Source organism: Dipteris shenzhenensis, chromosome 33 (genome assembly GCF_047967505.1).
Source record: "Dipteris shenzhenensis isolate YYH24624 ecotype China chromosome 33, Dip_SZ_1.0, whole genome shotgun sequence".
Classification (NCBI taxonomy): domain Eukaryota; kingdom Viridiplantae; phylum Streptophyta; class Polypodiopsida; order Gleicheniales; family Dipteridaceae; genus Dipteris; species Dipteris shenzhenensis.
The window spans coordinates 9,007,648-9,023,876 of NC_141628.1; the positions used below are offsets into that span (position 1 = coordinate 9,007,648).

At 44.8% G+C, this 16,229-nt stretch overlaps 1 protein-coding gene across 1 annotated transcript; it reads left to right on the forward strand.

Annotated features, from left to right (window-relative positions):
* The first annotated feature begins 12,398 nt into the window (after nt 1-12,398).
* Nucleotides 12,399-12,989, forward strand: LOC147879637 (disease resistance response protein 206-like). Its single transcript, XM_087371415.1, has one exon. The coding sequence runs from the start codon at nt 12,399-12,401 to the stop codon at nt 12,987-12,989; it is 591 nt and encodes a 196-aa protein (XP_087227541.1).
* Nucleotides 12,990-16,229: the final 3,240 nt, after the last annotated feature.

Consider the following 16,229-nt stretch of genomic DNA (forward strand, 5'->3'; position numbering starts at 1 on the left):
CATACAAACTTTAATGGCTTGGCATCATGACAAGATATGCTACAACTCCAGTGTAAATGGTCAGGATGTGTGTTGTAGAGCATGGTAGCATAGAATCCCAACGAAATCATTTTATCAATATAGGGAGCAATTTGAGAGTGGTGTGCAATAATATGTGCATGGGAATGGGATTGTGAGGAGGAGCAAGGTGCACACAGGTATGGGGAGGGCTCTCGTTCAACACTTTGTGGATAATAGCACAGAGCATATGCCTCACAAGAGTAGAACCATGTAGGATGGTTCTAGAGAGACACAACAAGTGATACCTGAAGTGTATAAGAAGATAGATGTCATGCGTGAGGTCAACACTTCTCTTAATCAACGTGGTTATTAGAGCCTATCCACATCCACATTTGGTAGGATTTGGAAATTGGACTTCAAAAGTGTAGCCCTTGCTAAGACAAGTGAATTCTCTTAATGTAGCTTGTGCAGTCGGCGGGATCAAGGCGCAATTGGCATCCACAAAAGTCAAGATGAGCGCAATTCATTGATGGAGGAGAGAAAGATGCATATGATACAACAAGAGAGTTGCAAGAACTTGTACTATGCATGGCGTAGGTACTCCGAGATGGATCCAAAAAAGTATATATGCATAATCCATGATAAGATGGACCAAAAAAAGATGGCAATTCCAAGACTTCGGGTGAGATCTAAGGACATTGATTTTGCATGGCAATTATAGGTTTCACTCATTTGAATGATTACCTATGGGCATAGATAAGGTCATTATAGAAACTTCACCCTCAATGGTTTGTGGCCATCTAATCCCAACATGACAATTGGATCGCTCTCAATTTGTTTGCGCAACCTAGAGAGGACGGATATGCAAGACCTCAGAGACCTCACTATATTGATGGGATTCTAAGAAGCCATGCTCGCCTTTTGAATGCTCTATGCTCAAGAAACGATTTGGACTCCCATTACAGTTCTGAAGGTGCACATATTTCCACAAGGGGACTTGGCTTGTTGTCTGAAATTGTAGATGCCACGATCACAAATTCAAATCTAGAGACTGTACGGGAGAGTGACCCTAAGTCTTCCATGGACGCCATGACAACTTCCATTGCGAGTACTGCAGACACATGTAGGAATTTGTTGGCATCAGCTACTCATGAAAACCCACCCTCTTTTGATGGAAACGTTGCTGTTGAGCCAACATACCAAAAGTTTCAAGAGAACTTGGTACTCCAGCTAGATAATTGTGGGTCTGAGAACAAAAACAGATACTTGTTTGCATACCTTTCTCTTCTTGTAGCAAGCGGCATTTTCAAGACAATTCAATTGGGCTTCTTGATGGTAGGGCACACACATTAGGACATTGATGCAATGTTCAGTAGGTCCTCTGAGAGTCTACGAGTGGGACAAGCATTCACTTTCCCTCGTCCGATGGACACATTCAAAAAATGTACATCAGCTTCTCCAGCACCATTTCTTCTTACACCGGTTCCTAAATTCAAGGATTATGTGGATGGCTACCTATCTGATGGGCAAAAAATGTTGGTTGGTCATGCAAAGCCATTACAATTTTGATTTTTCATGCAAGGTGAGAAACCTATGATGCAGTACAAGGTGCATCCAAAATCACCAGACTGGATGCCCCTTGAAGGGGGAATTGAGCTATGGAAGAAAGATAGTGAGGGTTGACCATTGTTGCCTACAGGTTGCCTGGATATACTTCCAATGGATGCATTTGTGAGAGATCACTTGCAACTTATATCAGGGATAAAGGATTACATTAAGTTTTGGGAGAGATGTTCAAGTGGAAAGAATGCATCGTATGAGTCCTACATTAGGCCAGTGATAGACTACTGGAAAACCATGATTGGGGAGCTTGAACAGGAAAACATCTCACAGATAGGAGTGTACAGAGATTTTTGGCCAAGAACACAATCACCTGATGAGGAGGAGGATATAGATGCTTGCAATAATGAGTTTCAAGGCTATGAGAAATGGAATGATCACTATTGCAGGCCTCTAAAAAGTAAGCCAAGGGAAGAGTTGAGCCAATGGTGGATGTTAAGGAAGGTGACTTTGTCTTGGTGAGGCCTTCAAACCCTGTATATCCCATATGGCTTGGGGTTGCCATATCAAGTGGCGAGATGGATGCTGCATCTTCTAACTTCAAGAAATTATTAATTCAGTATTGGTCACCATCAGTTAAGAGAAAGTGACTCAATGATGCAGATGCCTATGTTGACTACTGGAACAAGTATTAAGCAGAGAATAGGTTGGATCCACAGGTGTGGGAGTGTATTGCCAATCTCAGTCAGTGCAACTAGGTCTGACTATCCTGCTGAGTCGGTGCTGTAGAGTATGATCACACCAACCACGTGGCACCTATTTCCCCACTGATTGTTGTCATACATCCATCGCACCATTCAGTGCTATTTCTTATCCTACTGATCACTGCTTAAGGGTTACCCACCCGCCCGTCACCAAAACCGTATTACACCATCATCGCTATACTTGTACCCCACCGACCGATGCTATAGTGCTACCCCACCAACCGGTGCTATACTTCTGGGGTAGATAAGGAATTAACAAAAAATTCCATAACTTGGTGTCCCGACTCCCCAGCCAGAGGCACCCCACATGCACTTGAGGTCCAGAAGGATATTGCCAAAGGGTCCTATGCCAAAGGAAAGCACTTCGAGCTACACTCAGCCCACCCTCCGTCCTAGTTGGGGGTTCAGTAGCTCGATTCCTAGCCTCCACTCGTTCATAAGACCCCGTCCAAGAACTCAATCTAGTTTAGATGACACAGAGAGTCTTGAAGGAGTGATGCAAGAACCCACAGGTCTAAGGGCATCGGAAGCCCCCTTCACGAGTGTAGCCTCTCCCAACTCTCTTGCACCTTCGGATGCATCTAGGCTTAGAGGTACGTTCTCTTATATGTTCGACCGCTTGGGAAGAACACAATCGGCAGACATGGAGAACCCCTTTGTCGGCATGTTCGCAGGAAGGAAAGGCCAGCAACATACAATTCTCGAGCCACAAACCGGGCTGGACACTACTTTTGCCAATCCAGGTTCCTCCTCTTATGCCAGACCCCCCCAATTAGAGAACATGGATGATGAGGATCCATGGATGAGGGAACTCTATAGACAAGACCCAAGTCAAGGGGATGCTAGGAACTTCCAAGGTGGAATGTCTTATGACCCTTTGACTGCCCCATCCCCACTAGCCTTCATCAATTTTGGGGGGCCTCAGTTTCCACCCTACCGCCCGCAGCATGGGACCAATGCTACCATGCCCCAGGACCCCCCACCACTGGGAGTTTGTTCCTTCCCGCTAGATACTAGTTGCGCTAATGAATGAAGGCATGGGTACTTCTGTCCTGATGCCGACACTAGCAACTACATGGACCCCAGCACCTGGGCAAGGCCTAAGGCAGCCCTATAACCTGCCAGGCCCTCGTCAGGCCCCACAGCCACATCACCCCCACTAGCTGCTCAAACGGTGTTGACTAATGAGGCTATGCATATTTTGGTAAATGCCCTAGGAAGGGGGGCAACACCACTGCCACCCGCATCAGTGTTTCTTGCAGGGACTACAAATCCCTCGAGGAGCTGTCCCATAGCTATTTCCAAGCTGATGACCAAGTTCCTTGGGGAAGGAGACCCGTCTTTCACGTGGAAAGGTTGGAGTAGATTTGTGAAGCCTTTGGTGCACTAGGAGACCTTGAAACGGCCAATGCATTCTCGGATGCCAAGGCTGGTCAATGGTATAGAGCTCTCACCCCAGAGGAAAAGATCAACTGGGATACATTGAGAAAGGCTTTTATTGTGGGATTCACTCCCAACAGTCGTAAATGGAGCCCGATCAACAAATTGTATGGGGTGAAACAAACGACAAAGAATCCCTTAGGGATTACATTGCAAGGATTAAGCACCTCATTGCCCACTGTGAACCCTATGAGCAAATGAGCGAGATGAACAACTATTGCCATGGTTCCTTATCGAGTTAGTAGACCCAAAGCTACATGACCATCTCATGGTGATGAATCCCACCTCCTTGGATCTATGCAGCAAAGTGGCCATCTATATATGTGACAACATGATGGAGAAAGTGGATTTAGATAAGGCCTCGGCCCCCTCCAAAGTAGCCCCATCAGTTAGGTCCTTGAGTGTAGGGTCAAGTAAGAAGGAAGCTAACAAGCCTAAAGGCTTGGATGTGAGTGAGCTAGCCTCCACTTTGTTGGAGTAGCTAGGTCAGCAATGGAGAGTAGGAACCTCCAAAGAAGTGCTGAGCAACCCCCTCTTGTTTCCATGATGAGACAATGTTTGGTGTGGGGTATGCAATGGCGACCACCCTTCCAATGAGTGCCCACACGTAAGGGCAAGGCCAGCACTCTACTGCGTACACTGCCATAGGTGGGGATACCATGATACCTCCCAATGTCGCTTTCTGAGGTCCCTGCCCCAACCCATGTATCAAATGTGACCCCCATTGGCCCTAACCACCCCACCCAACCCCCAACCCCCACAAGGTGGCCCTGGAGCTAGCTTTAGCTAGTACCGTGCTCAGCCCACTTCGTGGCCTCCACCCATACTAGGCCCGCAACCCTCGTTGCCATGCATCGCCCCAGTCAATCAAGTGTTGGTCAAAGAGTTGCCCAACGATTGGGAGGAAACGAACCTTGATCATGGGCCTCGTGATTATTACCCTTATGAGGAGGGAAGTGGAGCCTTAGCCCACTACCTCCCGCCAGAGGATTAGTCCCTGTATTCTAGACTGCTCCCATAAATGCAAGGGTGAGAGATCTGAACTCAATGGCTCGGAGACCCCCGCTCCAATGTTATACCTGCCAGGGTCCCCATAGAGCAAATGAATGCCCTTATCAAGGCAATTCGAACCCACTAGTGTCCTATTTCAAAATCCAGGGCCCGCAATTCTTGAAGGACTGTCCATATAGGGATTGTACACTGAGTGCCCCAACCAAAACCAGGCCCGCTCCCTTGTGTGCAGGATGTGACATGGAGCATCTATTCCAGGACTATCCCACGAGAAGACCGACCACTCAACTCACCCTGCCAAAGAGCACCAGTCTCAATCTACTTGGCATTGAACACTACAAGTCATTACACGGATGCAGGCTAAGGCACTAGGCAAGGCCATGAATAAGCTCACCAAGAAGGTTAAGGTATACCCGTTGCCCGATTTTGAGATCCCTCCATAGCTGCTAACCCGTTCCAAGAAAGCCATTCGAGTAGGTGACGGTTCTGATCTAGTGTACATCCAGGATGGCTTCGATGAGGAGAAAACTACCCTTGCCACCTCCTCCACCTTTGAATAGTCCTCCATCCAAGGTGACCCTGAGGTACCTTTAATTCTAGAAGTAAACAAACCATTGCAGGATCAGGGCCTACTAACACCAGCTCCCACCTATAAAGACACCTACCCTAACCCGGTCTTAGAAAACAAATACATAAAGTTGCCCAGGACTTGGTGCGTGAGTGCCAGGATAAGTTCGAGCATCGATTAAAGGCCAGTAGGGGATCATATACTATCCATCCAGCCCACTTGATGGGGCATCAAGGAGCAAAATCTCTCAAGTTCCTAGAAAGAGTGGAAGAAGAAGAAGATCTCAGTGGAGTAGTCGAAAACTCCAAAATTGATGCAGAAGATATTCGAAGAGGACCTAGTGCTGCACAACCTCCAAGACAAAGGAGACCTATACGGCTTTGATGACATGTTATCCATGGAGGAAGAAGCTTCACTGGAACCCTGTGATAGTGCCGGGTTGGTTGCCTTGCTATCTATAGAAGTGAAAATGCCAATCGCATCTCTGCTAAGAGGAAATCCCATCCTATTGCATGATCTGTCCAATTGGATGAATAGGCTGTTCCTACCTCGACCCCCTGCCATCCCTAGGCCCAACCAATCAATTCTAGATAAGGGCCAGAACCTACCCAAGATTCCCATCAACAAACTAGGCCGGTATTTTGAGGGTGATGACACAAACGCCTCAATCCCCATAGTCTACCAAAACCAAAAGGTAGAAGCCATCCTGGATGGGGGAGTAGGAGTGAGTGTCTGCACCAAGGAATGCTAGGAAAAGTGGGGAAAGCCTGCACTTGAGTAGACCCATCTGGTAGTAAAGCTAGCAGATGGAGGAACTGTTGAACCTCTGGGAGTACTGACGGGCATCAACATTCAGGATTTTGGATTCACGTAGCCTGTAAGGTTCATGGTCATGGACTTCGCATGACAGCCCAAGTATGAAGAAGCTGTCCTAGGCAGGCCATTCTTGTGAATGTTTGGACTCATGCATGACTGGCGTAATGATAATATCTACCTATGGCATAAGGAGCAAACCATGAGAGTGGACATGCATACCTATAAGGCCCACCCAGTGTTAGGACACCTCTTTGCTATGGAGTTTGACACCACTATCCAAACCACCTCCTAAAGCTATTCCAACCCTGTGACAAGGAAGAGGATGAGAATACCAAGAGTCTGACAAAACTCCTGGCATGCACCTCTTCTTGAGCCAAAATTCTCGCAGAACTGGGATGCACATCTTAGCCAACATAGATGTCCTAGAAAGAGTAGGGTTTCAAATCATGGAAAAATATAAAAATTTAAACGTAAAATTTAGGAAATAAGGCTTAAAATAAAAAATTCAAAATTTACGTAGAAGAAAATCTCCTTAAAAGGAGATAAATTAAACTAATATATTGAAAATGTAAGCTAAACTAATTTAAAATTTTCAAAAAGGTTAGAAATTTGAAATTGTACTTCCTATATTCCAACACAAAATACATTTTTTTCCTACTATATTCCATAAGTTTCAATTGACAAATTAAACTAGTAAATTAAAAATGTAAGTGAAACTCATTAAAATTTTTTAAAAAGGTGAGAAATTTGAGATTCAAGATTCCACAAGTTTGTCTTTTCACACACTTTTCAAGTTTCCACACATTTGTCTTTTCACACACCAAGGTTCATAGTTTTGTTTGTTTAAATTTCGACTAAATCACACTTCAAGGTACATAGTTTTGTTTTCAAGTTTCCGCATGTTTACATTTAGTCATTCCTATCTTCTCTTTAGTAGCCTCTAATCTCCTTCCTTGATCATTGCCTCTACTCCTATATCCATTGTTGTCTCTCATCTCCTTCACTATCTCTCCTCTAATATCCGTCATTGATCGTAGCTCCCACATCCCTCCATAAAATCATCTCTTCTCCATCCCTCCTTGATCGTCGCGCACTCCTTTCTCCTCCTCATTGGTAATATTTTCTCTCTCTTTCATTCTCACTCTCTCCCTCTCTCTCGTACTCTCTCACTCCCTCCCTCCTTAGATTTCTCTCTCTCTCTCTCTCTCTCTCTCTCTCTCTCTCTCTCTTCTCTCTCGTCTCCTTCCTCCCTCTCTATCTCTCTTCTCTCTCTCGCGAGCACGCTTCTCTCTCTCTCTCTCTCTCTCTCTCTCTCTGATCTCCCCTCTCCCTCTCTTTCTCTCCTCTCTCTCTTGCGAGTATGCTACTCTCTCTCTCTCTCTCTCTTTGCCGCGGCAGCAGCACTCTCTCCCTACACCTCTCTCTCTCCCCTCCCTTTCCTTTGCTCTCTCTCTCTCTCTCTCTCTCTCTCTCTCTCTCTCTCTCTCTCTCTCTCACACGCTCATGCATGCATGGTGCCATGATAGTGCACTCTCTCTCTACACCTCTCTCTCTCCCCTCCCTCTGCTTTGCTCTCTCTCTTTCTCTTTCTCTCTCTCTCTCTCTCTCTCTCTCTCTCTCTCTCTCTCTCTCTCACTCGCTCGCTCACTCTCTTTCTCTAATGTGCACTATTGTGGGAGTGCACTCGTTCTCAGTCTCTCGCTCGCTCGCCTCTCCTCTATCTCTCCCTCTCTCCGTCTCTCTTTTGCAATGCGCTCTCTCCTTACACCTCTCTCTCCCTCCCCTCCCTCTCATTCGCTCTCTCTCTCTCTCTCTCTCTCCTCTCTCTCTTTGTCTCTCTAGTGTGTGCTGTCGTGGCAATGCACTCACTCTCCTCTCCTCTTTCTCCCCCTCCCTCCCTCTTTCTCTCTCTCTTTCTCTCTTATGTGCTACCACGGCAATGCGCTCTCTCGCTACACCTCTCTCTCTCCCCCCTCCCCCTCCTTTGCTCTCTACTTCTCTCTCTCTCTCTCTCTCTCTCTCTCTCTCTCTCTCTCTCTCTCTCTCTCTCTCTCTCTCTCTCTCTCTCTCTCTCTCTCTCTCTCTCGCTTCCGTGGGAGCATGCTCGATCTTAGTCTCTCTCTCTCCCTCTCACTCTCCTCTCCTCTTTCTCTCCCTCCCTCCCTCCCTCTCTTTCTCGCACGCGTTGTCGCGGTAGTGTGCTCTCTCCCTACTCCTATCTCTCTCTCCCCTCCCTCCCCTTTGCTCTCTACTTCTCTCTCTCGCTACCTCTCTCTCTCTCTCTCTCTCTCTCTCTCTCTCTCTCTCTCTCTCTCTCCCTCTCTCTCTCTCTCTCTACTGCGGCAATGCGCTCTTGCTGCCTCTTGTGCCTCTCGCTCTCCTTCGCTTTCTCGCTGCCTCTCGCTACTTTCTCTCCCTCTCTCTCCCTCTCTCTCTCTCTCTCTCTCTCTCTCTCTCTCTCCTCTTTCTCTTCGTCTCTCTCTCCTTCTCTCTCGCCTCTCTCTTTCCCTTCTCTCTCTCTTGCACGCTGCCTCTCTTTCTCTCCCTCTCCTCTCTCTCTCTCTCTCTCTCTCTCTCTCTCTCTCTCTCTCCCCCTCTATCTCTCTCCCTGCCACGTCTCATCTCCTCTCGCTTGCCTCTCTCTCTCTCTCTCTCTCTCTCTCTCTCCCTTCTCTCTCTTGCGCTACCGCAGCAGTGCCTTCCTACTCTCTCTCTTCTTTCCTACTCTACCTCCTCTTTACGTCTCCCCTCCCTCACTCTCCCCTCCACCTTTCTCTCTCTCTCTCTTCTTTGTCTCTCTAAGTCCTCTCTCTAGAATAAAATTTCAAAGAAGAAATTTAAAAAAAAAAACCTGGAAGAAAGTTGAGATAATTGAAACGTATACATTCCAGACATATACATTCTAGAAGAAAGCACAGTCTATACTTGATCAATGCTCTTCGATGGCTGCTAATAATGCAATTGGCCTCAAATTATGTAGGAAGGGGCCATTGTAGACGAGGCTAATGAGAAATCCCATCGAGAGAAGTCTAGGATCATTGGATGACAGTAGAGTTATAGGCCAAAGCACTCTGTAATTCCATCATCAGGCCATGAGCCCACAAAATTAATGAACGTATAAGGATCGGTTGGAATGTAGCTATCCTGGTGGAACGCAGCCAAATATGTAGCATGCCGAATATGTAGCTATCTTAGAGCAATCAACTCCCCAAAATCAGGAAAATTCTCACGGATGGCAATGGATGTCCGGAATTGTCCATAATCCTTTCCTAGACCATTCAAGGTCACAGAAACTAAATCATCATCTTCCACTGGCGACTCAATAGAAGCAAGTGCATCTGCAATCTTCTTCACCTTCATGTGGTAGTCATTGATGCTCATATTTTCTCTCTGCACATTATGCAACTCTTGCTTGAGCTGCATTTTCCTGGCTTCGTATTTGTGCTATACATTTTTGTCAAAGTATCTCACGCCTCCTTCAGTGTGCTTGCATCCTGAATATGCACAATCATAGAATCTGAAATACTGATAGACAGCTAGTACATAACTTTTCTGGGTCTCTCATGCCAGCCTTTAAATGCTTGCAACTCGTGTTGATTGGGAACATTAGGAATAATTGGTTCTTGTTCAGCTCCAGTAATGAACTCCCAATAGCCTTTTGCCTTAAGGAAATTTGTCATTCTAAACTTCCATGCTTAGAAGTTGTTCTTGTCAAGCTTTTCAGTGACTATCTGTGAAAGAGCATCAGACGCCATTACACAACACTGCAAAAATATTATGTCACTGCAAAAAACACAACTTCTACCTCACAAGGGCAAATCTGCAAAACTGACGAAAGTGGTATTTGACCACACAGTCACTTCCTAGTGACGATTTTGCATCAACAGGCAATAAGAATGATTTTGTCACTCCCCTCTCACCACACCGCGAAGGGCGTCCTAATCTGAGATAGTGCACTCTTGCACTTTCCAGCTCTGCTACCTGCAGAGATTTGCTCCAAAACTCGAAAAAGGAAAGCAAAACTGATCCTCTTACCAAGACACCGCGAACTTGGTTTGCTTTCTTGAGCTCCTTGCCACGAACCGAGCTCTGATACCATGTGAAGAGAGTGGGAGAGAAGTAAGGAGTCTCACTTGTGGCTTTCTCACATACACAATAGGGGAATATACACAAAGGTGGAGGCTGAAAATAGTTTTCCTCTTCTTAGTTGTGAAAGCCAAAAGAACTCTCTAAGTACAAAAGAATAGGTGAACCCTATATGTGGGTCTCAAACCAAACTCAGCTAACTAAGGTGGCATACTAACTGAGCCACTAACTAGAGTACATAAAGATAGTTGTCATCGAGCTATTATTCATGGGCGATGTACCAACCGCATCTACAGCTAATAAGTCGGTGACATAAATGCACAACAGTCACCCTGGCATATCACGAGTGGAGCTCGATATCTCAACACGGGGAGGGGGGGTTAGGAGGTAGTGGGAGCGTTAGTCGGTGAAGGGGGGGCTGGTCGGGGTTAGGGGGGTTAGTCAAGGAGGGGGGCTTAGGGGGTAGCGGGAGGGGGGGGGGTATGGGGGCTTAACAGGGCATAGGGGTAGGTGGAGTTAGGCGAGGGGTAGGGGTAGTGGGAGCGGTGTAGGGGGGGATAACCGAGGGACACGGTGGCAATGGCAGTTAGAGTCCAAAGTACAATGTTCATGGAAAGTGTTTGACTATGGCATATGCCCTTCCAAACAAAAGATAGATTAATCATAGCAAATATTCGATTAATCTTAAGATTGTTTTGAGTATTTGAACGTAATAAGTGTTCTAATAATTCCAACAAGTATCTCATTTGATTAATCTTAAAAGTATATGCCTAGTGAATAAAGTTTAAACATAGTAAGCAATTATCCCATCACACTTTCATATTGAAAGTTATCTGAAATTCTCATTATCAATCTATTCATCATCAGCAAAATACTCATAATAAGATGTATTTATGAAGCTTAGCAGATACTTGGAATTTTCACTAAACTTTGGTTTTAAAGTTTAGCCAAAGAAATACCATTACTAGTGTATTCATAATTTGTGAACTTTTTTTAGTCCATTTTTGAATTCGGACTTTACACAAGTCCAACATTTTTGAATATTGTGTTTGTATAGAAAGAATATTTCAATAGTGTCTCTTCAACATTGTGTTGCCATTGGATATTTGAATGCTAACAAAGGTTCCTTCTCTCGCTCTCTCTCTCTCTCTCTCTCTCTCTCTCTCTCTCTCTCTCTCTCTCTCTCTCCTTTTGGAAGGCCTAAAGGAGAGAGAGAGAGAGAGAGAGAGAGAGAGCTGGGGGGGGGAGATTGGCTACATTTACAAATCTCAACATTTTTATACTTTTAACCTAATTCTTTAATGGAATTCTAGTGAAGCTCTAGCAGTCCCCTTACTTTGAAAAAATATTTTTATATCAAATGCTAATTAGCTACATTTCCAAATCTCGACATTTTTATGCTTTTTAACCTAATTTGTTAATGAAATGCTAGTGAAGCTCTAGCAGTCCCCTTACTTTTGGAAAAATATTGTTATACCAAATGCATCTCTCTCTCTCTCTCTCTCTCTCATACACATGCGCGCACACACACGCGCACGTGCACGCACATACACACACAATGGGGAGGGGTATGCAATGCTATGGAGAATGTTTTTCAAATATGCTAAGGCTTAAGAGAGATCCAATTTGAAAATTCCCTTAAAAGCATTGAGAATTACAAATAAAACTTAAAATGTTATTCCGAGGATCCCAATTTCCTTGACTTAAGACCTGACTAAGGTGGGCTAACTCGTCGTAGATGGCTTAGGCTACTTGCAGTATTATAAAGAAAGGTGAAATTTGAGTCAAATTTTCCTTATTTTAGTGAGTGCAAAAGACACTCAAGGGCAAGCACTAGTGCTCACAAGGTATCTGTTGTTGTATGGGTGTAAGCACAAGGTATTTGTTGTATGGGTGTAAGCACAAACAAATATATTGGGAATGGGGGGGATCGAAGATGTAAGGTCAATGGAGATGCAAGGAGGAGGAGACAAACATATACATATTCAAGTATGTCACCATAACGTGTTAAGTTGTCAATGGAAATGCGAGACAAAGAGATTGATATTCAAGTATGTGTGTAGTTTTTAAATATTATGGACGACTCTCTATATGGTCTATGGGAGGAAGGAAGACGAAGCGAAAGCAAGCTTTCAATAACACAGCCCACCACCATGGAAAAGGCTACTACAGGCACAAACACCTTCTTCTTGGCCTTCTTAGCTCTCTCGCTAGCTCTCATATTGTCATCCACCACCATACCTGGAGCCTGTGAAAACCACCCCCATGGGCAATGGGGCTCTGCTCGCCGTGATTCCTTCACAGTTTACTGGCAGGACGATGTCAACTTCACCGATTTCCTTATCGTCCCTGGCGTCCCTGGTCTTGGCTCTAGCACCATCACCCCTGTCTCTGGTCAATTTGGCGCCACGCTTTGCTTCAATGATCCTCTCACAGACGACCCTCAGCCCACCTCGAAGCAGGTCGGTTCTGCCGTCGGCCTCTTTACCATCGCTGGCTTCGATGGCTACGCAGTTTTCTGTTCATTTACCTTCAACTTGAATACCACACGCTACAACGGCACACTGAGCTTCGTAGGTGTTATAATGCCAACCGTCGCAACCGGAGTACCGATTGTGGGGGGCACAGGTGATTTTTCGTTCTCTCAAGGACACGTTATCGTTTCACCCGTAAGCGTAGCATCCTTCAACACGACTTATAGCGCAGATATTTATGTTTCCTGGCCTCCATACATACAGTATTGATCATCAGCTCCAAGAAGCTCGGCCCTGCCATTGTCGACTTGTAAAAATCCTTTGCTGAGATAAATTCTCCTTAAGATCTCCAGATTTCTCGCTGGGAAGATGAAATGCATCCATCCAATTTTGATGCATGGCCGGTCTACGACACCTTGGAGACCCGTTTTGCTGGGTCTCAAGTTGGAAGCTTAAAATGTCTTTAATTAATTTCATGAAATAAAATTTCAAGTGTCAAGACCAGGTCCACCGAAGGCACCACTTGGCTTGGCTCATGATATGTTCACTCAACGATTCAGGTAGATGAGTGGCCCTCTGATGTTGACCAAGAGGAAGAGCATTTGCACAAAAAATCCCTCCTCCTCCCTCGGTCTCTTCCCCCCTCCCCAATGCGCTCTCTCTCTCTCCCTTAAGAAATAGAATAGAAAAAATATAGATGGTCACCAAATCATTTGAGGTATTCTCGAGCCCTCGAAAAGGGATCTCCTTCAAGCCTGCACTTGACAAACATATATGTCCTAGACGGGATTGCCAAATGTCTATATTTCAAAACTTGGTCTTGTAGAGGTTTTGTCACTTTTATTGATGACTTTTCTAGATTCAAAGCCACTTTACTTGCTTGCCATCTTTCAGCACTTATGTTGTTAACTTGCAAGCAATCGACAAAAGCTTTATGATTTGCTATGACACGTTCCTAGCACATCTAGGAAATCGCAAAGACATGGCGTGCATCCTCCATGCTCCCACACTTTCCATACTTGTGTAGCAAAATGTTTCCAACAAATATATTTGACTCACATCCATGATTCACTATATGGGAGTGGTTGGCTCTTCCTTTCTCTAGGCATCTTGTTTTCATATAGCTTCTAGCCCCATCTGGCTTTTATTTGAAAGTAAGGATCCATCCCTTGTGACCATTTGGCCTAGGCCCCCTGACATTTTATGGCTACAGCCTCATTCTGACACTTGTTGAAGTATTTGTGAGCAAGCCTAGGCCCCCTGACATTTTATGGCTACAGCCTCATTCTGACACTTGTTGAAGTATTTGTGGAGTGGCATATTAAGAGGGTCCTCTCTCTCTCTCTCTCTCTCTCTCTCTCTCTCATTTTTATTTAAAAGTAAGAATCTGTCCCTTGTGACTATTTGGGTAGAAACTAGGGAGCAAGCCTAGGCCCCCTGACATTTTATGGCTACAGCCTCATTCTGACACTTCTTGAAGTATTTGTGGAGTGGCATATTAAGAGGGTCCTCTCTCTCTCTCTCTCTCTCTCTCTCTCTCTCTCTCTCTCTCTCTCTCTCTAGTCTCTCTCTCTCTCTCTCTCTCTCTCTCTCTCTCTCTCTCTCATTTTTATTTAAAAGTAAGAATCTGTCCCTTGTGACTATTTGGGTAGAAACTAGGGAGCAAGACTAGGCTCCCTGACATTTTATGGCTACTACCTCATTCTTACACTTCTTGAACTATTTGTGGAGTGGCATATTAAGAGGGTCCTCATTCACTATTTTTCTTTGACCCATGTTGTGATTTGCTTTAATAAATTAATCTTTTTAGTATCTCTCTTCTTTTTTTGAACACCAAAACACTATGCACCAACAATAGTTCCTTGTGACCTACTAGTTGGCTACCTTTGTCCTTCATGCATGTCATACTATATCTTTGGACATAGCCGATCAAATCTTTCTTGCACCCCTCCTTTAGAATCGCAGTTCTTTCCTCAATCTCAATACTTAAGCCTATCTAATGTATGACTATCCTCGTTATATGTGGCTCTCCATAGTTTACATGCATATTTTTACTATATGACTTTTAACCTTTTTTTAACTTTCTATTGATGAATCTTTGTATAGGTCAATAAAATACATATTTTTTAAACTTAGATAACCCATTAACCGGCTTTATATATGCATTACTACTATAAACTAATTGAGTGGAAATTGATTGTCCTCTTTAGTAAAAGATGGGCAGTGAAGCTCCGTCGGCATGTCTTCAACTACCCCATGACATGTGAGTCACCGCTAAGACCACATCACATTTTTGGCACCGTTGCTGGGGAGAAAAGGTATGCTTTTGCATTTGCACTTGTCTTCCTTTGTTATATTCCCATTGCACAAGTTTTCAAGCTTAACTTGGAGCTTGTTAGTGGAGTTACAAGTATGAGAGAAGAGAGGTGGAAAGAGAGAGAGGATGGAAATTTGCTTTTTCATGTAGGAATGCCATTTTTGAGCTTGGGAAGCTTGTTTTGGTTGCTTTTTGCTATTTCAAGTTGATAGGAATGTAGTAAACTTGATTGCTAAGGTGTGTGTGTAGCCTAATCACCTCAAAAGACCATAAAACTAAGGATTTTTGTCAAGTTTTGAAGTAGTTTCATGACTTAGAACTTGCCTTTTCTGAGTTTTTGCATTTTGACTTCCAAAAAGTGTTTGTTTTCAAGTTTTTTTCATTGAGTAGGTAGATTATGTAGTGTAGCACCCCCCCATCACAAAAAAACAGGAACAAAAATTTAAAATCTTCAGAAATCACCCAATCTCAGTCAGTACAGCTAGGTCTAACTATCCTGCTGAGTCGGTGCTATAGCGTATCGAACCAACTAGATTCCCTGCCGATTAGTGCGTTAGCTAGATCCCACCGTCAAATGTTGTTGACCTAGCACCTTAGTACTTCCTTGCTGACCTAACCCCTGACCACAGTTCACCACGCTGCCCGGAGTTAATGCTTGTTAGAGTTAAGTACTTCCGCACTGATCTGATAGGTCATTGACCGATGTTGTAGTGGTTCCTTGCCGATCGTTGCTATCTTACTATCCCATCGCCGGTGCAATGAAACTACCCCTCCGACCGTAGGCATGATCGTTTCCCCCCATCGTCGCGTTACTCCATCGCACCGCCCATCACTATGAAATCCTACCATCGCAGTGTTGTCGGCATACTACGCCGTCATCACTATACTATCCATCGAGTCATTTTTCTGCTAATCGGTGTCATACCATATCCCTACGCCCGTGGAGATAGTTTATCCTTCAGATCACACCGACCATGTGGCACCTATTTCCCCAATGATTGTCGCCATACATCCATTGCACCGTTTGGTGCTATTTCCTATCCTACCGATCGCTGCTAAAGGGTTACTCCCCCGCCTGTCGCCAAAGTCGTATTACACCATTGTTGCTATACTCGTAGCCCACCGACCGGTGCTATAGCGCTACCCCACCGACCGGTGCTATACTTCTGGGGTAGATAAGGAATTAACAAAAA